Raw genomic sequence first — 22500 nt, 5'->3', positions numbered from 1 at the left:
CATGGAGGGAGGGGGGGGGGGGACAGTGACGTCCATGGAGGGAGGGGGGGGGGGGACAGTGACGTCCATGGAGGGAGGGGGGGGGGACTGTGACGTCCATGGAGGGAGAGGGGGGGGGACAGTGACGTCCATGGAGGGAGGGGGGGGGACTGTGACGTCCATGGAGGGAGGGGGGGGGGGGGGACTGTGACGTCCATGGAGGGAGAGGGAGGGGGACTGTGACGTCCATGGAGGGAGGGGGGGGGGACAGTGACGTCCATGGAGGGAGGGGGGGGGGGACTGTGACGTCCATGGAGGGAGGGGGACTGTGACGTCCATGGAGGGAGGGGGGGGGGGGACTGTGACGTCCATGGAGGGAGGGGGGGGGACTGTGACGTCCATGGAGGGAGGGGGGGGGACTGTGACGTCCATGGAGGGAGGGGGGGGGACTGTGACGTCCATGGAGGGAGAGGGGGGGGGGGACTGTGACGTCCATGGAGGGAGGGGGGGGGGGACTGTGACGTCCATGGAGGGGGGGGGGGGACTGTGACGTCCATGGAGGGAGGGGGGGGGGGGCTGTGACGTCCATGGAGGGAGGGGGGGGGGACAGTGACGTCCATGGAGGGAGAGGGGGGGGGGGGACTGTGACGTCCATGGAGGGAGGGGGGGGGGGGCTGTGACGTCCATGGAGGGAGAGGGGGGGGGGGGACTGTGACGTCCATGGAGGGAGGGGGGGGGGGGCTGTGACGTCCATGGAGGGAGGGGGGGGACTGTGACGTCCATGGAGGGAGGGGGGGGGACTGTGACGTCCATGGAGGGAGAGGGGGGGGGGGGACTGTGACGTCCATGGAGGGAGGGGGGGGGGGACTGTGACGTCCATGGAGGGAGAGGGGGGGGGGGGACTGTGACGTCCATGGAGGGAGGGGGGGGGACTGTGACGTCCATGGAGGGAGGGGGGGGGGGGACTGTGACGTCCATGGAGGGAGGGGGGGGGTCTGTGACTTCCATGGAGGGAGGGGGGGGGGGGACTGTGACGTCCATGGAGGGAGGGGGGGGGGGGGGACTGTGACGTCCATGGAGGGAGGGGGGGGGGACTGTGACGTCCATGGAGGGAAGGGGGGGGGGGACTGTGACGTCCATGGAGGGAGGGGGGGGGACTGTGACGTCCATGGAGGGAGGGGGGGGGGGGACTGTGACGTCCATGGAGGGAGGGGGGGGGGACAGTGACGTCCATGGAGGGAGGGGGGGGGGGACTGTGACGTCCATGGAGGGAGGGGGACTGTGACGTCCATGGAGGGGGGGGGGGGGGACTGTGACTTCCATGGAGGGGGGGGGGGGGGACTGTGACTTCCATGGAGGGAGGGGGGGGGGGACTGTGACGTCCATGGAGGGAGGGGGGGGGGACTGTGACGTCCATGGAGGGAGGGGGGGGGGACTGTGACGTCCATGGAGGGAGGGGGGGGGGACGGTGACTTCCATGGAGGGAGAGGGGGGAGGGCTGTGACTTCCATGGAGGGGGGGGGGGACTGTGACTTCCATGGAGGGAGGGGGGGGAGGGACTGTGACGTCCATGGAGGGAGGGGGGGGGGACTGTGACGTCCATGGAGGGGGAGGGGGGGGGCTGTGACTTCCATGGAGGGGGGGGGGGACTGTGACGTCCATGGAGGGAGGGGGGGGGGGGGGACTGTGACGTCCATGGAGGGAGGAGGGGGGGACTGTGACATCCATGGAGGGAGGGGGGGGGGACTGTGACGTCCATGGAGGGAGGGGGGGGGGGACTGTGACGTCCATGGAGGGAGGGGGGGGGGGGTCTGTGACTTCCATGGAGGGAGGGGGGGGAGGGACTGTGACGTCCATGGAGGGAGGGGGGGGGGACTGTGACGTCCATGGAGGGAGGGGGGGGGGACTGTGACGTCCATGGAGGGAGGGGGGGGAGGGACTGTGACGTCCATGGAGGGAGGGGGGGGGGACTGTGACGTCCATGGAGGGGGAGGGGGGGGGCTGTGACTTCCATGGAGGGGGGGGGGACTGTGACTTCCATGGAGGGAGGGGTGACTGTGACTGTGACTTCCATGGAGGGGGGGTGACTGTGACTGTGACTCACTCTTGCAGCCGGCAGGGCTGTAGTCCCAGTACCCAGGGGAACACTGGCGACAGCTGGGCCCCCCCACCCCCGGCTGGCAGACACAAGTCCCGTTCTTGGGGTCGCAGGGCTGGACCAGAGCTGCCGCCGCCGTGCAGTCACACTGCCTGCACCCCGAGCACTGCTCGTACCCGAACGCACCGTCCTGGAGGAACACACACACACACACCATCATCATCATCATCATCATCATCATCATCATCGTCCTGTATAGAGCTACACGCACATACACACACACGCAGGCAGGCAGGCACACACACACACACACACACACACACACACACACACACATAACGTACCTCACAGCGGTCACAGTGGGGGCCGGTGACGCCAGGTTTACACTGGCACTGCCCAGTGGTGGGGTCACATGACGCTGTGCCACAGGGCGAGCAGTTGCATTCTGGGTAAACAGGAAGGTGGTAGAGGGCGGGAAGAGGGGGAGGGAGGGGGAGGGTCATTGCAGTTAACCTTCTGCATTATATTGTACCAACCAACAGCTTTGGCAACAATGAACAGAGACACAGCTGACAAGGTAAACAAGGTCATTAAGACTCATTAAATTACAGTGAAAAGGGACTCAGTCGAGGTGAGAGGCTATGCGTGTGTGTGTGTGTGTGTGTGTGTGTGTGTCTGTGAGTGTGAGTGTGAGTGAGAGTGAGAGTGTGTGTGTGTGTGTGTGAGTGTGAGTGTGAGTGTGAGTGTGAGTGTGTGTGTGTGTGTGTGTGTGTGTGTGTGTGTGTGTGTGTGTGTGTGTGTGTGTGTGCGTGCGTGGCGTGCCCGTGCGCGCCTCTTGGCTTACTGGAGCAGTTCTTGGCCGTAATGGCATCGCCGTAGAAACCGGGAGCGCAGATCTCACAGTTGGGCCCGGCGGTGTCGTGCATGCAGCTGTGACACTCCCCTGTCAGAGGGTGGCAGTCGCTGAACAGCATGTTGGGGTCGGTGTTGTCGTGGCAATGGCAGGGCTGACAGGTGCTGCCTATCACCATGGGGTTGCCGTAGAAACCGGGAGCACACCTGGGAGGGAGATAGGTAGAGAAGTCAGTGACTGCCTGTACTCTACTAGATGTAAAAAGTCACATGTAAGTGACTTTTTTCCACTGACATTATCAGCTAATAAACTGCATATTATGAATACATTCTAAGTTTTACTTGACATACAGTATATACATTAGAGCTCACACCGTTTTGTGTTACCGTGATAACAATAATCCGCTTCAGTGTCTTCCTTCATACAAGAATAATGATATTATATCATATTTGTGTAATAAATACTACTTTCACTGTTTACCACAGCGGTACATCAACCAGGGTATATATACATTTTTCCAGACCTCACCGCCACTTCGAGCTGTAACCGTTTACATCAGTGACACCTTTAACTTAACAGTTTTAGTTTGCAATAGACTAGACCACTATCATACAACAGAATTTCCGGTTCATCTTAGTTTTTTAATAAAACTAATACATTCACGAACTTTTACTAAAAGTTTTTAGGACTCAAACTCTTTGGACAGAGTCTAATTCAGAAAAATACAAAATTCAAGACCTCATAAAATCGTGATAATACTTTTTAATACTTATTAAGGGTCTTGATTTTCCCAAAATTGATTTATCAACTTTTAATACTTTTCAAGACACCGCGGATACCCTGATCAACAGTCTCACAGGAATATTATACAGTCAGCTATTGGCCACAGTGTCATGAGTGAGTGGAGGGTGGACACTGACCTCTCACATTTGGGCCCGGCATAGCCAGGCATACACAGACACTGCATCCTGTTGGGCTTCTCCACACAGCCCATAGCAAAACTACCCAGGAGAGAGAGAGGAGGGGGTCAGACACACAGCACACCAACACACAGCTTCATGACATCACAGCACAGGCAAAGGGGGAGAGGAGAGGAGGGGAGAGGAGAGAAGAGGAGAGGAGAGAATACTGACTTGTTTGAGACATGAGAAGGGGGGAAGGAAGGAGAGGAGGCGAGAATGAGGAAAAGATGAGAGGAGGAGGATGAGGAGGAGGAGGAGGAGGAGAGGGTACTAACTTGTTCGAGGGCACCCGCAGAGGGCAGGGACAGCTGTCACAGGTGAGTGCCTGTCCGTCAATACTGTTGTTACCGAGGAAACCACCCTGGCACTTTTCACAGTGATCTCCAGCCATGTTGTGTTGACAGTTCTGAGAGAAAGGGAAAAAAAAGAAAAAAAAAGTTGATAAATCGAATAAAACACAAACATTCAGGCACCAACAGGTACAGCGTTACTCGGTCTAACGGGCTTGATTCAGCCATCAATCAGCAACGTGTCATTTGGAGGGCATCCCATTTCCAAGGCCTCGAGGTAGCAGTTAAAGCAGCAATCAGCCCCACTGATGAAGCCTTTAACGAGCTCATAAAACTTCAGCAAAAAAATTTGAGAAAAAAAATACGCTTTTTTTTCTGTTTATGCCACTTTCGCAACATATCTCTTTAACAATGTTTTGGGTTCAAAGATATTATCGGACCGTTTGGCTTTAATTGAACAGTCGTACACGGTTGACAGTTCATTTTATGTTGTTTTGGGTTTACATAAAATGACACAGAATTGTGTTTTAATAGATAGATTTAAGAGATTGTCAGTTGAACACGTATATGTTGGCCGTTGAATGTGTATATGTTGGCAGTTGAATGTGTATATGTTGCGTTTTAATAGATAATGCTCGTTGAGTGTGTATGAGTGTGTATATGAGTGTGTATGAGTGTGTATATGAGTGTGTCAGTTCCTCACCACACAGATTCCTGATCCGTCCAGACACTGGTCAGAGTGTCTGTTGCAGTGGCAGGGAACACACTTGCCCAGGAACAGACCCTTGGTGTCTCTGTAGTAACCTGGGGCACATTGCTGTCAAGAGAGAGGGAGAGAACAGGGGGAGGGAGGGAGGGAGGGAGTGAGGGAGGGAGGGAAGGAGGGAGGGAGGGAGGGTGAAATAAGAGGGATTCTGACTCGATCCCTATCTGCAGCACAAAACTGTGACCACGTCACTTTCAAAGCTTGTTGTAAGATCAGCAAAACCTAATAACAATTCTACACTGACACAGTATGGAGTAGAATAGACATGGACCACCAAAAGATGGCTGCCTGTACAGCAGCACCCAACCATGGAATGTCGAATTAAACGGGCATGCGCTGTTCTACTCCTTCTATCTACTCCTTCTATTTCTAATAGATGAAACCAATGACCCCCGGTAGAGCGCAACAGGTAGAGGTTGACGTCGTTCCTACCTGGCAGGAGTCTCCGTGGTCGTTGGCGGGGCAGAGGCAGATCTCCACGTTGTTGGCATGGCGACCGGCCGGCAGGTCCTCGGCCCCCTCCAGGACGGCGCCCCGTAGGGACACGGTGTGGGCCGACTGGGAGTGCAGCGCCCGGACCTGGAGAGACTCCAGGCCCACCAGAACCATCATCAGCTCCTCCCTGGACACCACGTTACCGGTCTGGGCATGCCGGAAACTTCCCTGGGAGGTGGAGGGGGAGAGGTGGGAGAGGAGAGAGGAGGGGAGGAGAGAGGTGGGAGAGGAGAGAGGAGAGGAGGAGAGAGGTGGGAGAGAAGAGAGGAGGGGAGGGGGTGGGAGAGGAGAGAGGAGGGGAGGAGAGAGGTGGGAGAGGAGAGAGGTGGGAGAGGAGAGAGGAGAGGAGGAGAGAGGTGGGAGAGAAGAGAGGAGGGGAGGGGGTGGGAGAGGAGAGAGGAGGGGAGAATGTGGGAGAGGAGAGAGGAGAGGAGGAGAGAGGTCGGAGAGAAGAGAGGAGGGGAGGGGGTGGGAGAGGAGAGAGGAGGGGAGAAGGTGGGAGAGGAGAGAGGAGGGGGAGAGGTGGGAGAGGAGAGAGGACGGCAGGAAGTGTAGTGTCAGTGGACACGTGTGTCATTTATGATACAAAGGTGAGATATTCAGCGGGTCAGGTGTCTTCCTACCTCCACCATGTGGACTATCCCCAGGTGAGGCTCCTCGGGCGAGGAGTACTCTCTCTCCATGAACACCAGGGTCATCTGGTTACCCTGTAGACAGACACACATACAACCTGTATCAGTGCAGGGGTCAACAAGCCACCAGTGCTCTGTACTGCTAACAGTAGTAGAGTCAAATAGAGTAGAGTTTTTTCTATAATTTTTTCCATGGATATCAAGGTATTGATAGTGTTGTGTGTTGGTATAAATGGTAGTGTTGTGTGTTGGTATAAATGGTATAAATGGTAGTTGTGTGTTGGTATAAATGGTAGTTGTGTGTTGGTATAAATGGTAGTGTTGTGTGTTGGTATAAATGGTAGTGTTGTGTGTTGGTATAAATGGTAGTGTTGTGTGTTGGTATAAATGGTAGTGTTGTGTGTTGGTATAAAAGGTAGTGTTGCGGGGGGCTCTGTACCTTCAGGATGATGTCAGGGCGGGAGGCCTCAGCGGGCAGAGCCAGCACGTCTCCCCTCATCGTCTGGGTGTGCAGACGATACCTCAGGTAGCCTCCGTAAGACGACACCTGGAGGGAGAGAGAGAGAGAGAGAGAGAGAGAGAAAGAGAGGATGGAGGGATGAGAGAGGGGATTAGGAGAGAGAGGAGGGGTGGGAGAGACAGAGAGGGATGAGAAAGGGTAATAAGGAGAGAGAGAGAGAGAGAGAGAGAGACAGAGAGAGAGGGAGAGAGACAGAGAGAGAGGGAGAGAGACAGAGAGAGAGAGAGAGAGAGAGACAGAGAGAGGGAGGGAGACAGAGAGAGAGGGAGAGAGAGAGAGAGAGAGAGAGAGAGAGAGAGAGAGAGAGAGAGAGAGAGAGAGAGAGAGGATGAGGATGAGAAAGAACATAGATCCTGTAGTCTCGGGGGGTCACACCAGAAATCAGACATTATTTGACTTCCAAGCCTTTTCCAACAGAAAGTTCTGGAATCCATCATCCGAAAAATGTGTTACTCCGTGGAGACAAAACACAGATCCCTATCTCGATACCCTCCGTCTGGAGCGCGTCCGACTTAATATGTGTTTAATACGGTAGAGCCCTCAGCACACTTCTGTTATCTGATACAGCCTTCCCCCATCCTCCCCCATCCTCCCCCTCCTCCTCCTCCTCCTCATCCTTGGCACTCACCCCACAGCTCCTCCATGAGGGCCTAAGGGCAGCAGCAGTCATGGTCTCAACCTGCACTCTACTCTCTCTTATGTCCTGTTCCCCTCCAGTAGCTACTGACTGCTGCTCTCCAGACACCATAACAAACCAGAGAGGTACAGTAGGAGATGTTTGGCACGGGCGTTCAGATGACGCTAGGCTAGGGTTTCATTGAAACCCGCTCTGTTGGAGCAGAGGCCGACGCTAACTGTTAGCGTGTGTTAGCCTGCCATTCAGATGATGTTATGCTAGGGTTTCATTGAAACCCACTTTGTTGGGAAGGGCGGTGCTAACTGTTAGCTTGTGTTAGCCCATCATTCAGATGACGCTAGGCTAGGGTTTCATTGAAACCCACTCTGTTGGGAGAGAGAGGCCGCTGCTAACTGTTAGCGTGTGTGAGCCCGCCATTCAGATGATGTTATGCTAGGGTTTCATTGAAACCCACTTTGTTGGGAAGGGCGGTGCTAACTGTTAGCTTGTGTTTTAGCCCATCATTCAGATGATGCTAGGCTAGGGTTTCATTGAAACCCACTCTGTTGGGAGAGAGAGGCCGCTGCTAACTGTTAGCGTGTGTTAGCCTAGCCTGTGCGTTAGGCTTTAGCGGGGAAGCTTTCACCACCTGGCCGAGGAGGACAACTCAGGGTCACCTGGTGAGGAGTCCTGTCTCCTGCCTTCAGGGATGAACTCTTTCACCCGTGGTAAAACTCCTTGACCCTGTGACCCTGTGACCTCCCCTTACCGTGTGAAACCTATCCCTCAGTAGGTGTGTGTGTGTGTGTGTGTGTGTGTGTGTGAGAGAATGTGAGAGAGAGAGAGAGAGAGAGAGAGAGAGAGAGAGAGAAAGAAAAAAAAAGAAAGAGTGTGTGTGTGTGTGTGTGCATGTATGAGAGTGAGAGAGAGAGAAAGAGTGTGTGTGTGTGTGCGTGCGCATGCGTGTGTGTGTGTGTGTGTGTGTGTGTGTGTGTGTGTGTGTGTGTGAGAGCCCACCTAGTCTCTCAGGTAGGTCCGGGGGGCGTGTGTCTGTGTGTGTGTGTGTGTGTGTGTGTGTGTGTGTGTGTGTGTGTGTGTGTGAGAGCCCACCTTGTCTCCCAGGTAGATGCGGGGGGCGTGCCAGTGCAGGTCCTGGTAGACGTCCGGTACGTCGCTGAGGTCGGCCTCCGTCAGGTCCTGGCCAGGGTACACCGCCACGGGCACCTCCTGTCTGTCTGCCCCCAGCAGCTCCCAGCCCACCATGTCCATGATCTGACCACCACCACAACCACAGCAGATTACACACACAGAACACACCATATATTCCATATGTGACACATTCTAATGCTTTGGTCCTCATGTCGGGATCCGATGTAATGATCAGACTTTTCTTTCGAAAAATGTGAATACATTTCCGTGTTGTTGAAAATCAATGACACATCGCTAGTCAACTAACGCAGCTTGTTTTGTGAGCCTGCTAACAATGTAAAGTAGTGTTTTAGTTAACTAGGTAGCAGTGGGGATTACTCACCCAATCCATTCCGTTGCAGTATTTTGGCTTGACTAGCGAGTTTGTGTTGTGATTCTCAACAACGTTGAAACGTAGTTCCGTGTTTCAAAAGAAAAGTCTGAACATTTTGATTGGTTGCCGACATGCGGACCATATTATGATCAGACTATGTAACATATACATTTTTATGCTAATATATATATATTTTTAATTTTTTTATATATACTGTATATATATTTTAGCAGCATTAGATTAAGGTATGGTGGTATAAAAGAGTAAACGTTTTTTTTATGTATGTTGACCAAAAAAGGCAATCTTCTGCCATAACGTAGTCCGAATAGTCCTGGGGGTGTGTGTGCACGTGAGTGTGTGTGTGTGTGTGTGTGTGTGTGTGTGTGTGTGTGTGTGTGTGTGTGTGTGTGTGTGTGTGTGTGTGTGTGTGTGTGTGGGGAAAGGGGGTATCTCTATGTGATCAGACACTGTGACCCAGACCTGACCCCAGGTTGGGGAGACCCCTGCCCCCCCCCCATCCTACCTCAATGTGTCTCTTATCAGACCTGCCCCCCACCATCCTACCTCAGTATGTCTCTTATCAGACCTGCCCCCCCCCCATCCTACCTCAGTATGTCTCTTATCAGACCTGCCCCCCCCATCCTACCTCAGTATGTCTCTTATCAGACCTGCCCCCCCCCCCCCATCCTACCTCAGTATGTCTCTTATCAGACCTGCCCCCCCCCATCCTACCTCAGTATGTCTCTTATCAGACCTGCCCCCCCCCATCCTACCTCAGTATGTCTCTTATCAGACCTGCCCCCCCCCATCCTACCTCAGTATGTCTCTTATCAGACCTGCCCCCCCCATCCTACCTCAGTATGTCTCTTATCAGACCTGCCCCCCCCCCCATCCTACCTCGGTGCGTCTCTTGTCTGAGCTGCGACAGCGGTCGGTGGCCCCGAAGCAGAAGCAGCTGGTGCAGCCTTTAGGGTTGGTGGGGTCCAGGTGGAAGGTGCCCACCCTGCACTGGTCACAGCGAGACCCCTGGACGTTCTCCTGAGAGAGGGGAGGGAGAGAGGGGAGACAAGCATATCAGTTAGGAGTGGGAGGGGGGGGGTGACTGGGAGGAATAAAGAGAGGGGTAAAGAGAGGGGGAGAGAAGGAGGAGACGTGTGTGCGTGTGTGAGTGTGTGTGAAAGGTGTACTCACCTTGCAGAGACACTGTCCAGTGAAAGAGTCACACACGTCCTCCTCCGCGCCCGCCTCGTTGCAGTCACACGGTCTGCAGTTGGGGTAGCCATGGAAACCAGGAGCGCAGCGGTCACACTGACGTCCGATGATGTTGTTCTTACATCTGAAAAACAAAAACAAAACAAAAACAGTGAAGTTTTTACCCGTTATAAATCGACATTCAAATTTGGAGGGAAAATGTCAAACTGTCATTCAAAACTGTAATTTAGTAACGCCAACATTTTGCCAGCAATAACATATATTTACGGGGATTCAATCCAATCTTAATGATGCTTATTAAGATTTTGACATTTTGGTATCTGCATGTTTTATACACCGAAGTGTGTGTGTGTTTGTTCATTAGTGAAGTGTGTGTGTGTGTGTGTGTGTGTGTGTGTGTTCAGAGCCAGGTGTGAGGCTCCAGGGTGATGTGTTGGGTCCTAGGGTTAGGCGGCAGGCAGCTGATTGCAGCTTTCTAGCCCTGTCCTGTCTTGTCTTGTCTTGTCAGGACAGGGTCCACAGATTCCTGCCCTGTGCCTGGGATAGGGAATGTGCATGTGGAATGTGGCACAACGGTGCAGAATGTCTCCACCACGTCTGGATAGATGCTGTTAGTGTTGAGTCTCTCTACAAGTGGCCAGGCTGGCAGGTCACACCACTAAACACAGCCGGGCCAATTACAGATAGGGACACATTCCTGATTGAATAACCCTGAGGTTATTCTTTCTAAGGCCACAATGGAAGAGCCAGTTATCTTTGGCAGTAGCCATAAGCTCTCTCTGGGACTGTGTGTGTGTGTGTGTGTGTGTGTGTGTGTGTGTGTGTGTGTGTGTGTGTGTGTGTGTGGAAGCAGGGGAGTAGTAGTTTGAGAGGTGACATGACTTGGCAAGTACAGCTGGGTAAATATAACAGCAATCAAGCGAGACTATGTTAAGTAAAGCAGCTGAAGGGCAAAAAAGCCTTTTTAGGTGCTTTTCTGGCATGTGTGTGTGTGTGTGTGTGTGTGTACCTGCACTGGCCGCTGTCGTGGTCACAGCTGATGTCCTGGGCGGTGACCACCCCGGGCCGGGAGCAGTTACACACCTCACAGCCCACCAGAGGGTGGCAGCCGAACGTCTCCGGCTCACACTGGATACACTCTGGACGCATGGTCCTCGGGGGGCAGATGCAGTCCCCGGTCACGGGCTCACACAGACGGGTACCGCACTGACATGCTGGGGGGGGGCGGAGAAGGTGGAGATCAGTGAATATATACCTAGATTCAATGTTGCGCCACACACAGATACAGACACAGACACACGCACCCGCACACGCACACGCACACGCACACGCACACACACACACACACACACACACACACACACACACACACACACACACACACACAGACAAGGCGTACACACACAGACAGACAGATACACACACACACACAGACAGACAGACACTAATAGGCCACTTCCACCGAAAGGCAAACACACTCCAGATATTGTACACACACACACACACACTCTGCCTCCTCAGACAGCTTCAAACAAACACACTCTACTCACGTCTGCAGTTGGGGAAGCCCCAGTACCCCGTGGAACACTGGGAACAGTCTCGGCCAATCACGTTGGGCCTGCAGCTGCACTGGCCGCCGAATGGCTCGCAAGTGTCGCTGTCAGCGCCCGCCTCGTGACACGCGCAGGGCAGCGCCCCGTTGTTGAAGAAGGCCGAGAGAGACACCGCCGAGCTACGGCAGAACGGAGAGGCTGTGGTGGGACTGGGGGAGGGAGGGAGGGAGGGAGGGAGAGAGAGGGAGGGGGGGGGGGAGGGAGAGAGACAGAGAGAGAGGGGAAGGAGAGAGAGTTATAGGAGGGAGGCATTTGAGCAAACATCACTGTTCACCTGACTTTGTTTTTTTTGTTCAGTTTTGTTTTGCAAACACCTCGCTCTTTGGTGGAATGTTCCAAAGAAATGTAGCAACGTGTAGAGAGATATTCTCACATTCTTCAAGCATTGTGAAAGGACCTGGCACCTTGGCCGGTGTGGCTAACAGAAGTGTGTGGTAGAGGTGACGCAGCCTTACCTGATGTAGAAGCTGTTCTGTCCACAGTTGCTGATGAAGTCGTAGGACTTGTCCAGAGGCTCCTCAGACAGGTAGCTGGAGCTGTAGCTGCTCTCTGGGACCACCAGGACATAATCCTGTCACAAACACAAACACCTGTTAGTACATTATGTCAAACACAACTATATTATGCAATGTTACTGTATAACATTAGTATCTTCACCTGTAGTGGCTTGCAATCATTGTGTTCACTCATCAAAAAAACGGTTTTAGTAAATGTAGTATCTTATAAACGGTTCTTAATTTGTCCCTGTAGGGAAACCCTTTGATAGAACCCTTTTATGTTCCATGTAGAAGGGGTTCTACTGTAAGTGGAACTCTAAAGTGTTCTCTAAGGTTCTCCTAGAGGGGCAAATTAACCCTTTTATCTTTCTGTGTAGCTCTACAAACATACAGCTGATTCTATGATTGTATTCTATGATAACTGCTTTATAGTTTTTCATTAAATTTCAGTGTGAATTTCTCCAATATCTCCTGGATCAACTCACCAGCCAGAGGGTCTTTCCATCAGGAACCTGAACGGTGATGAAGATCTCGTTGTCCGTCACGTCCAGAATGATCTGGTTCTCTGAGATCAGAACACTACGGCAACCGTAACCATGGGGACAGAAGGATGCGTTGGCGTGGCCTGGAAAAGGATGAAATATCATGTATTAAGAAAAAGACTGTCATACTGTCAAGTGATTCATGACGATGATGCATTTTAGGATGCATACATAATTCCTGAGTGTCTTGAAAAGTGCTACATCAATAAAGAAATGTATATATCATGAAGTATGTTTCTTAATATTTCTTAATCCCCACACAGCAACTGTGCAGGAAGAAAAGATGACAGCCAGAAATGGGAAGCGTAGTGTTCTGGAAAGATCCAGGATGGAAGAGGAACCTGGGAAGATTGACAAATGGGATGGTGCATCTGTGAAGAATTCTCTAGATCAGTGGTCTTCAACCGGGTGTCCGCAGAGGTACTGCAGGGGGTCCGCCAAATTTGTTCATACTTTTAGTTATAATAATTAGTTACTACTATTAATTAGTGAAGCAGGATGAATACATTTGTAACAGTAACGAGACCTCGAGCTCGAGATCCAACGGCTAGGCCTACTCCTTCCACCTCGGCCCCAGCAGCGCCTGCCCCATGGGCAGATAAACGCAAAAGAGAAAAGTCCCGGAAATATTCAGAAGTGTACCTAAAGTTTGGATTTACTTTCATAGAAACCGAAGGAGTGGAATTGCTGGTGTGTGTTGTTTGTGCGGCGACGCTCTCAAACGAAAGCATGAAGCCATCTAAGCTGCAACGACACTTTGAGACGAATCATGGCCACTTACAAGATAAAGCACTGGACTACTTTCAGGCTCGTCTGCACTCTCTCCAAGGCCAACAGACAATGATAAGAAAATCTGCGAAAGTCGGTGAGCTTGCTTTGAAAGCCTCATATCAAGTTGCTCTTCGCGTTGCCCAGTGTAAAAAGCCATACACAATTGCAGAAGATTTGATATTGCCTGCGGCCACTGATATGTGCAAGACCATGTTTGGGAATGATGGATATGGATATGCAGAAAAGTTGAAGACTATCCCATTGTCAGACACAACAATTGCTCGGCGAATTGTACAGCAGCTGAGGAAGATCAGCTGATCGACCTGTCCACAGATAGTACACACAAGCATGTGTACGAGTCAAAGCCACTGATCCAGTTCTGGATCCATTGCCAAAAATTCTTCCCACAACTGACAGCAAAGGCCATGGTGAGCCTCTTGCCTTTTGCAACCACATATCTTTGCGAAAGTGGATTCTCCTCCCTCACCTACCTGAAGAGCAAATACCGTTCAAGACTGCAGCCTGAGGATGACATGATGCTCTGCCTGACAACCTCCATCTCCCCCAGAATAGACAAGCTGTGTACCACCCAGCAGGGCCAGTTATCTCACTGAGGTAAGCATACCTGACTTCCTGAAGCTAAATGTTTAGTTGTTGAATAATAATAATAATAATAATAGAAAATATAAGCCTCATCAACAATAATAATAATAATAATAACCAATAATAATTATGCATGAACGTTTTATCAATCATAAACACATATAGGTTAATAACCCAGTAATTAGCCTGTTACTTATTAATTTTCCCTTGTAACCTGACCCCCTGCCTGTCTGCCGACTACTTCTCCTGTCTGACCCCCTGCCTGTCTGCCGACTACTCCACCTGCCTGCCAACCATTCTTCCTGCTTGATTCCCCACCTGTCTGCCGACCCTTCCTCCTGCCTGACCTCCCGCCTGCCTGACGACCCACCTGCCTATTCCCATCAGCCTTGTTACTAGAAATAAACCTTTATTATTTAACTCTTACCTGTTCACCTGTGTCTGCGTTTGGGTCCTACCTCTGGTCGTGACAAAATAGGTTAATAAGGTGAATAAAGTTATTATAGGCCTTAAAATGTGACATTTTAAAAATGTTATTACATGTGGGGGTCCCTGTTCTGGTTGTCTCTCGTCCAAGGGGTCCTTGGGCTGAAAAGGTTGAAGACCCCTGCTCTAGATGATGCAGCCAAGAAGGTCCTCTTGGAAAAGTATGGGTATCTGGAGAACTTCGATCTCATAGATGGACGTCTCTTATGTACAGTTTCCTGCCTCTTTGCCATCATAGCTTTGATTTGGAACCATTCATTCCCTGAATCCAAGCCAGTCCTGGCGTGCTGTGTCATCGTACTTCATAATGATGGGCATTCTAACTTTATACACCTCCTACAAGAAAAGAACATCTTCCTCGTTGCTGTCCAGAAAGACCCTGTTGTTGTCATGGACCCGGACCACAGCTGGCAGCTTCTAGTCTGAAAAGGTTTGATGACCAGTACACACTGAGAGGCTCCTTCACAGATGGGAAATCCGAACACACAGGGGAGACAGAGATCACAAAATCTGTTGGGGCTTTCTTTGCTGAAAATGGAACACTGGTGATGGACCAGTTGGAAAAGTGTGCCTCAAAGCTTCAGCTGTCCTTCTACTGTGGAAGAACCCTTTGTAGAACCCTTTTGGGTTCCATTTAGAACCCTTTCCACAGATGGTTCTGAATGAAACCCCTTCTATATAGAATACTTGAGGGTTCTTCAAAGGGTTCTGCCACAGAGACAGTTTAAGAACGTTTTTGGAACCCTTTTTCTAAGAGTGTAGTTAGTGATGAGGGGGGGGGGGGGGGGGGCTCACCCTGCCAGATTCGCCCTCCGTTGATGAAGACCTGGACAGGGTAGGTGGGGTGGAGAGGCTGGTGGTAGTGGAGGATGAACACGTAGCGACCCAGAGTGTGTACACGGGCCGAGTACACCGCTGCATTCTGGGGGAGACAGAGACACACAGGAGATGAATAAAAAGCTACAAATACAATAATAACCTGGTTATTGGTTGATTGATTGGTTGATTATTGGGCAGAAATTCATGGGTTTGTGGGGGGGGGGCAGACACACTCACACTCACTCACACACACACTCACACTCACACACACACACACACTCACACACGCACGCACACACACACACACACACACTCACACTCACACTGACACACATGCATGCACACACACACACACACACTCACACTCACACTCACACTCACACACACACACTCACACTCACACTCACACTCACACTCTCACTCTCACACTCACACTCACACTCACACTCACACTCACACTCACACTCACACTCACACTCACACTGACACACACACACGCACGCACACTCACACACACACACTCACACTCACACTCACACTCTCACTCTCACACACACACTCACACTCACACTCACACACACACTCACACTCACACTCACACTCTCACACACACATACACACACACACACAAAGTGCCATGGCCATCACACCTGAGTGGTATCCAGGCGGACGTGGTCCACGTTGTCGGCGGCGGTGGGGGGGCGTTCCCCTCCGCTCCAGTGGGGTGCGTCTGCGGCCTCCAGGGGGGCGTCAGCGGGGTAGGCCTGGAGAGACCCCTGCACAGACGACCCCTGACCCTCCTTCAGCACCAGGGAGTCGGACGGGGTCTGGAACCGCGAAGGGACACAGGAGGAGCTGGGGAGGGAGGGGGAGGGAGGGGGAAGGAAACAAGACAAGGGATTCTAAGTCAAGAGAGGCCAGAAGCAGAGCCTCACTGCCTAGCCTGAATGTCCAGGTGTGGTGCTAGCGAGCGAGCTAGCTAGCTTACCTGTCAGGTGAGAAGTGTCCGTGGGTGCTGATGCAGTGCACCTTGGGCTTCAGGTACTCCATAGTGAACTGCTCTCTAGGGACCAGGTACACTTTGTGCTGGAGGACACAGGACACACACACACACACACACACACACACACACACACACACGTGTCAAACACTTGACGTACAACTGACTTATATCTAATGAAATGTCAACTGAACAGGGACACATGAACTCTGTGAAATGTTAGGGCTTATCTGGTTAAGAGTGTGTGTGTGTGTGTGTGTGTCTGTGTGTGTGTGTGTGTGTGTGTGTGTGTGTCAAGTTGCTAAGGCCCCTACCAGGAAGAAGCTGGCTTTGTCAGCCACCAGCTGGACCTCAGCGTCGGCCGGGAGAGAGAACACAGCTACGCGGTTCTCGTCGTCAATGGTGACCACTCGACACAGGAAGCTAAACACACACACACACACACACAGACAAAGGACACGCACACGTCACAAAACACACACGCACACACACAGAGGACACCGTTAAGAGCATAACCAAACAGCACAGCCGCCATTTTGTTTTTTTCCGGGATGCGCAAACAGCTACAGCTTCAACAAAAAGACAGACCAGACATTAACAGTAACAAGCTGGATGTAAACACCACTGGGGGCCGGGGGGGGGGCAGGAGGTGGGGTTAAGGTAAACACACCTGTACTTGCAGTGCAGCAGGGTGACGGAGGTGCGCTGCGCTCGTCCCCCGGGGCCGTTGACGGACACAGAGAGGGTCTGGGGCGCCTGGTCCTCGCTGGCGTACTCCACCACCACCACGTAGTCCCCGGGGCCGGACACCCGGCCACGAAGCTGGACGTTCATCTGCTCAGGAGAGGGGGGGAGGGGGGACCGTATGTTAACTGTTTAACACCAGAACAGCCAACAACCTTTCCTAGATATGTGCGTTCTACCACTCAGTATCCTTACATTTTCAAAATCACATCAGGTTTAGCTAGTATTAAAGCTATTTTGCAGTTTTTCTGTTCGGGAGGCAGGCTAATTTACAAGGCGGCCAACTAGTGGTCGTTGTGTGTAAATAGCAGCTTTCCATTGTAAAGACTATGGCGGCTCTTATAGTAGGTAAAAAAGGCACGGCTGTTCTAGTGTTAACAGTAACAGATGGGGCTGGTTAAGTGGGGGTGGTATAAAGCCATCTGGGGTGGTCGTCATGACGTCTAGAGAGAGCATGATGGGAGACGATCTGTCAGCGAGCTGGACTTATACACACAACGTACACGCATGTACAATGCAAGCACACATACACCCTAACATGTACGTACGGTATGTACACACACAAGCACACTCGCACGCACATGCACAGACACAGACACACACACACACACACACACACACGCACACACACATATGTAAACACACAGGCACATGGACTCACACACACACAAACACATACAGACAGACACACACACACGCACACGCACACACACACACACACACGGACACACACACACACACTGTCTCACATCACTGCCGCTGCAGATGGCCATGGCGGGGTGGCGGGGGGTGATCTTGTGGCTCTGGCAGGGCCGGGGCAGGTGGTTGTCAGAGCGACAGCTGGCGTCGCTACCGGAGACGGAGGGGAACCCGTCCAGAGACAGGTGCTTGTACAACAGACAGCTACCAGGACCAGACACACACACACACACACACACACACACACACACAGAGACAGACAGGTTATAGACTGCAACGTCCAGTCAACACACACAGTCTGTTCAGCACAGTCATATTTATCGATTATCCATTTTTCGATTATCCATTATCCATATTATTAGAAATGTTTTAAAGAATTTGATCACTTTCAATTCTTTTTGGATGAGAGCAGAAGTGAGAGAGACAGGAAGAGGAGAGGAGTGTGTGTGTGTGTGTGTGTGTGTGTGTGTGTCAGAAGTGGTGGGACTGGGATTCGATCCCAAACAGACACAGACATACATTACAGTATGTATTGGACCGTCGCCATTCACCGTTAAACCAGACCAAGCCCAGTAGCGATGGAGAGAGAAGTGTACTCACTTCTGACTGGCATCTGGGGTGGGGCTGTAGGTGCAGGGCTCCGTCACCTTGATCTGCAGGATGGGGGCCTCGTAGTACGCACTGGGCAACAACACCAGGTAGTCCTACAGGGAGGGGAGGGGGGCAGGGAGACATACTGGAGCATTAGAACACTTGATAGTATGGACTGAGCATGGAAGAGAGCAGAGGAGAGGAAGAGGAAGAGGAGAGAAGAGAAGAGAAGAGAAGAGAAGAGAAGAGAAGAGAAGAGAAGAGAAGAGAAGAGAAGAGAAGAGAAGAGAAGAGAAGAGAAGAGAAGAGAAGAGAAGAGAAGAGAAGAGAAGAGAAGAGAAGAGAAGAGAGGAGAGGAAGAGGAAGAGGAGACAAGAGAAGAGAAGAGAGGAGAAGAGAGGAGAGGAGAGGAGAGGAGAGGAGAGGAGAGGAGAGGAGAGGAGAGGAGAGGAGAGAAGTTAGAATAGATATGTATGTATGCATTTCTAAGGGAGAGATGTACGTCATGAAGTACATGCTAGGCTCATTCTCCTAGGTCCCTGTAGGTTGTCATAGGTTCTCACCAGCAGAATGCCCTCGGCCTCGATGACCACGGTCCAGACGCCAGGGTTCAGGACGAACGGCTCCACAAAGTTGTTCTGGGGCACGTTGACGAAGGTGGGCTCCGTGCTGGGGGCGAATACGATCTGTTTGGACTGTTCTGAGCCTGGAGGAGGGAGGGGAGGGGAGATGGGGAGGACAGGAGGGGGTGAGGTCACGACACAGAGAGGAACACACAGATGGATATGTGAAAATATGTGTTTATTTTAATACATTAATATTTAATATACTCTCTATGTTTTTACCTGGTACTTTTCTTAGAAAAAGAGTGCATGCTAATCAATTCCGATGACAGAAAATGTACATTCATCTCAATTTACAAATGTGGTTAAATAAACTCCTCAAAAAAAGTTTGGAAACGTTATTTCAGTTGATTCTTCCTCCCCTTTAATAATACCAATTGGTATTGTATTTTATATCGTTGGAAAGCCTTTAGTCACCTTTACAACGAGGTACAACTTGTAAGGATCATGCATTCGTGGAATGAGTAACACAGCTAAACGTGTGGGTTGCGGCCCAAAAAACGAGAGTGAATACCAACAGAAGAATATAGGGGATTTTGGCAAATATTTTTGGGCCGCTACCCACACGTTTAGCTGTGTTGCTCATTCCACGAATGCATGATCCTTACAAGTTGTACCTCGTTGTAAAGGTGACTAATCAGGCTTTCCAACGATATAAAATACAATACCAATTGGTATTATTAAAGGGGAGGAATAATCAACCAAAATAACGTTTCCGAACTTTTTTTGAGGGGTTTATTTGTAATGTGTCTTTCTCCTAAGGCTGTGGCAGTTTGATATCCTCCTGTGGAACAATTCAATTGAATTCCAAATAAAAGACATGATCATAATAATTCCATTCAGGTCAGGTCAGGTCAGGTTGAGGCTGGTCAGACAGACGTACCTCTGCGGCTGTTCTGATAGGCTGTGATTTTACCATTGGAGACGACCCCCCCAGAGTTTACATATCTGATGATGAGGCGTGTGAGGTAGACATCTGCCTCGCTCACGTGCACCACCAGTTTGACTGTGTTCTGAGGGATGAGGAGGAGGGGGAGGAGGAAGAGGAGGAGGGGGAGGAGGAGAGGGAGGAGATGGAGGGTAGAGGGAGGGGGGGGGGGGTATAGCAAATAATAAGGTCTGGGTTAAAGACCCTGTGATACTGGGTAAGATGGAGGGGGGCTGGGGGGGGGGGCTTCAGCTCCTTAGGACCCTTGGGCAGGGCAGGGGGAAGAGCAACCACAGAAATCCCTACCAGCCAACGCAAAGCTGAGGAACACACCCGCCTCTTTGTCCACGGGCTTGAGAACCAGGGAAGGAGGGAGAGGGAAAGGAGAGAGAGCAGAAGAGAGGAAAGAGGAGAAGCTGGCAGAGAGAGAGAGAGAGAGAGAGGGAGAGGGAGGGTTACCCGACACTTACAGTTGCCACACAGGAAGTTCTTGCCGTCCTCCAGGACCGAGACCCTCCCCCTCACGTCCAGGCCACCGTAGTTAGCGTAGCGAAAGACTATGTGAAACAGGTCCGGAGAGCTGACCGGAACCGTCACCACCACCCTGGACTGGGGAGGGACGACCACCCGGGGGGGGCGGGGGGCACCCAGGGATGGGACAGGAGGGTGGAGGGGAGGAGGGGAGGACAACACCAAAACGAAAGGGAGAGAGAGAGAGAGAGAGAGAGAGAGAGAGAGAGAGAGAGAGAGAAAAAGCACAAAGCAAGGCCGCTCCTTAATACCACCACCGCCACCACAGCAGCCGAAACAAGCCTACCCACACAACTGCCAACCCCCACAATGCATCAAAGCTCATCCCACCCATCACTCCGCCATGGTAGCAAGCTGTCTACATGTGGGATGCAATGCATCTTTACCACATGGAAAAAATTGGACGTAGTCACATGACAGAATGATGATACATGTATGACAATGTAGATATGAGAGGACACATGCAGGAGTGGAATGATTGGGGCCACAATAATGATATACATACAGTATTCTCATACACACACATCATTTCATATTTAACACACATAACACAAATGTTTCACATTTCATGCATCATATGTCACATGACCAAGAGATATTATTGAGTAGTTAGGGCCTTGGTACTTATTTCCTACCTTATGAGCATGGCTCTTGATAGGCCTTTATACTCTCTCATGTAGCATTACTACTAATCGACTTAGACAAAAAAGGTTCCAAACGTGTTCTTCAGGCTGTCCCTGTGGGAGAACCCTTTGAAGAACCCTTCTGGGTTCCATGTCACACTCTCTGTGGAACGGGTTCTACTGGGAACCCAAAAGGCTTCTGCAGTACATGGTAATGGTTCTTCAAAGGGTTCTCCCACACTGACAGCTGAAGAACCCTTTTGGACTCTTTGGAGAAACCTTTTCTTCTGTGTGTGTGTGTGTGTGTGTGTGTGTGTGTGTGTGTGTGTGTGTGTGTGTGTGTGTAGTATCATTATGAATTTCTGGGAGAACCTACAGTACATAGATAAAGGCCCAGTATGAGAGAGGGTGAGAGGGTGAGAGGGCGTACAGAGCGTCACTCACCTGTATGGGGGACATCTGGGCGTAGCCTCTCCAGCTGAAGCCTGGGAACTCCAGATGGTTGTACCCGAACCGGACCGCCCGCCCGTCCAGCACGGAGCCGTCCTCGATCTCAAACTTCATGTGGTGCAGGTCGGGGAAGTAGTGGTCCGGACGAGGTCTGGAGGGATTCAAACACATCCGTGAACATGTCCGTGAACAACACGAGATCGGAGTTCGGATCATAGCGCTTCCTGGGAATCCCAGCTAATAAAAGACCTATGTTTAAACCCCCGCGACCTCTCGCACGGAGGCCACAGCCGTAAACTGGTATACCAAGAGGACATCCTCGTGGTACGTGGTAGGATTACTCGGAGACAGGGCTACCTCATCAGGAGAGAGTGATTCCGAATCACCTCCACTACACTAGGACACGGAGAGGAAGGGAAGGAACTCGATGTATTGAATAATCTGCCTGAAGGACTGAAATAAGCAGGCCTCCGGTTTGATATGGATTATTTAGTATGATGGATGAGATTGTGAAGGTTGTGGGCTGTTGTAGGGCTACAGTATGTAGTGAGTCAAGGCTGTGAAGGGTCATGGTGTTTCACTCACTGGTTACACTTGAGTCCCTCCACGTTGGGTCTGCAGCGACATCTCCCATTCCTCTCAACGCACGACTGACCTGCTGATCCTCCGATGTCACACTGGCAGCCTGGGAGTTACACACACACACACACACACACACGTGCGTACACGCACATGTACACGCACACACACGTGCACATGCACACACACACATACACACACACACGCACACACAGGCAGACACAGACACGCACACACACACACACACACACACACACGCACACATGCACACACGCACACACACACGCACACACGCACACACACACACGCACACACACACACACACACACACACGCACACACAGACACATGCGCACACACACACACACACACACACACAGACACATGCGCACACACACACACACACACACAGTTAATGCTTAAGCTTTAGCTCAGTGGGTTAACACAGTCTGGCGAC

The 22500-nt window shown here is 51.5% G+C and overlaps 1 protein-coding gene and 1 pseudogene across 2 annotated transcripts in view; one reads left to right on the top strand and one right to left on the bottom strand.

Annotated features, from left to right (window-relative positions):
* The window catches only part of lama5 (laminin, alpha 5), a gene marked incomplete at both ends in the record, with an annotated part of 106990 nt that overhangs the window by 31882 nt on the left and 52608 nt on the right, over positions 1 to 22500 (bottom strand). Inside the window, 27 exons of the mRNA XM_080534387.1 lie at positions 2084 to 2267; positions 2422 to 2522; positions 2922 to 3136; positions 3851 to 3931; positions 4168 to 4298; positions 4886 to 4999; positions 5381 to 5611; positions 6067 to 6150; positions 6515 to 6622; positions 8322 to 8483; positions 9631 to 9771; positions 9925 to 10069; positions 10955 to 11159; positions 11496 to 11707; positions 12014 to 12129; positions 12541 to 12680; positions 15253 to 15379; positions 15927 to 16131; positions 16265 to 16362; positions 16591 to 16699; positions 16947 to 17110; positions 17770 to 17923; positions 18320 to 18423; positions 18874 to 19016; positions 19817 to 19946; positions 21460 to 21616; positions 22051 to 22150. Coding sequence (XP_080390513.1) covers positions 2084 to 2267; positions 2422 to 2522; positions 2922 to 3136; positions 3851 to 3931; positions 4168 to 4298; positions 4886 to 4999; positions 5381 to 5611; positions 6067 to 6150; positions 6515 to 6622; positions 8322 to 8483; positions 9631 to 9771; positions 9925 to 10069; positions 10955 to 11159; positions 11496 to 11707; positions 12014 to 12129; positions 12541 to 12680; positions 15253 to 15379; positions 15927 to 16131; positions 16265 to 16362; positions 16591 to 16699; positions 16947 to 17110; positions 17770 to 17923; positions 18320 to 18423; positions 18874 to 19016; positions 19817 to 19946; positions 21460 to 21616; positions 22051 to 22150 — 3861 coding nt within the window. The remainder of the gene's footprint in view (positions 1 to 2083; positions 2268 to 2421; positions 2523 to 2921; positions 3137 to 3850; positions 3932 to 4167; positions 4299 to 4885; positions 5000 to 5380; positions 5612 to 6066; positions 6151 to 6514; positions 6623 to 8321; positions 8484 to 9630; positions 9772 to 9924; positions 10070 to 10954; positions 11160 to 11495; positions 11708 to 12013; positions 12130 to 12540; positions 12681 to 15252; positions 15380 to 15926; positions 16132 to 16264; positions 16363 to 16590; positions 16700 to 16946; positions 17111 to 17769; positions 17924 to 18319; positions 18424 to 18873; positions 19017 to 19816; positions 19947 to 21459; positions 21617 to 22050; positions 22151 to 22500) is intronic.
* On the top strand, positions 12881 to 15095 carry LOC308159624 (signal peptidase complex subunit 2-like; annotated as a pseudogene). The gene is made up of 2 exons: positions 12881 to 12986; positions 14588 to 15095. The product of its transcript is annotated as a signal peptidase complex subunit 2-like (transcript).

The sequence above is a fragment of the Nansenia antarctica genome (genome assembly GCF_963989245.1).
Source record: "Nansenia antarctica genome assembly, chromosome: 6".
Classification (NCBI taxonomy): Eukaryota; Metazoa; Chordata; class Actinopteri; order Argentiniformes; family Microstomatidae; genus Nansenia; species Nansenia antarctica.
The sequence above is the reverse complement of the archived record's forward strand: the minus strand, read 5'-3'. Positions and strand labels throughout refer to the sequence as shown.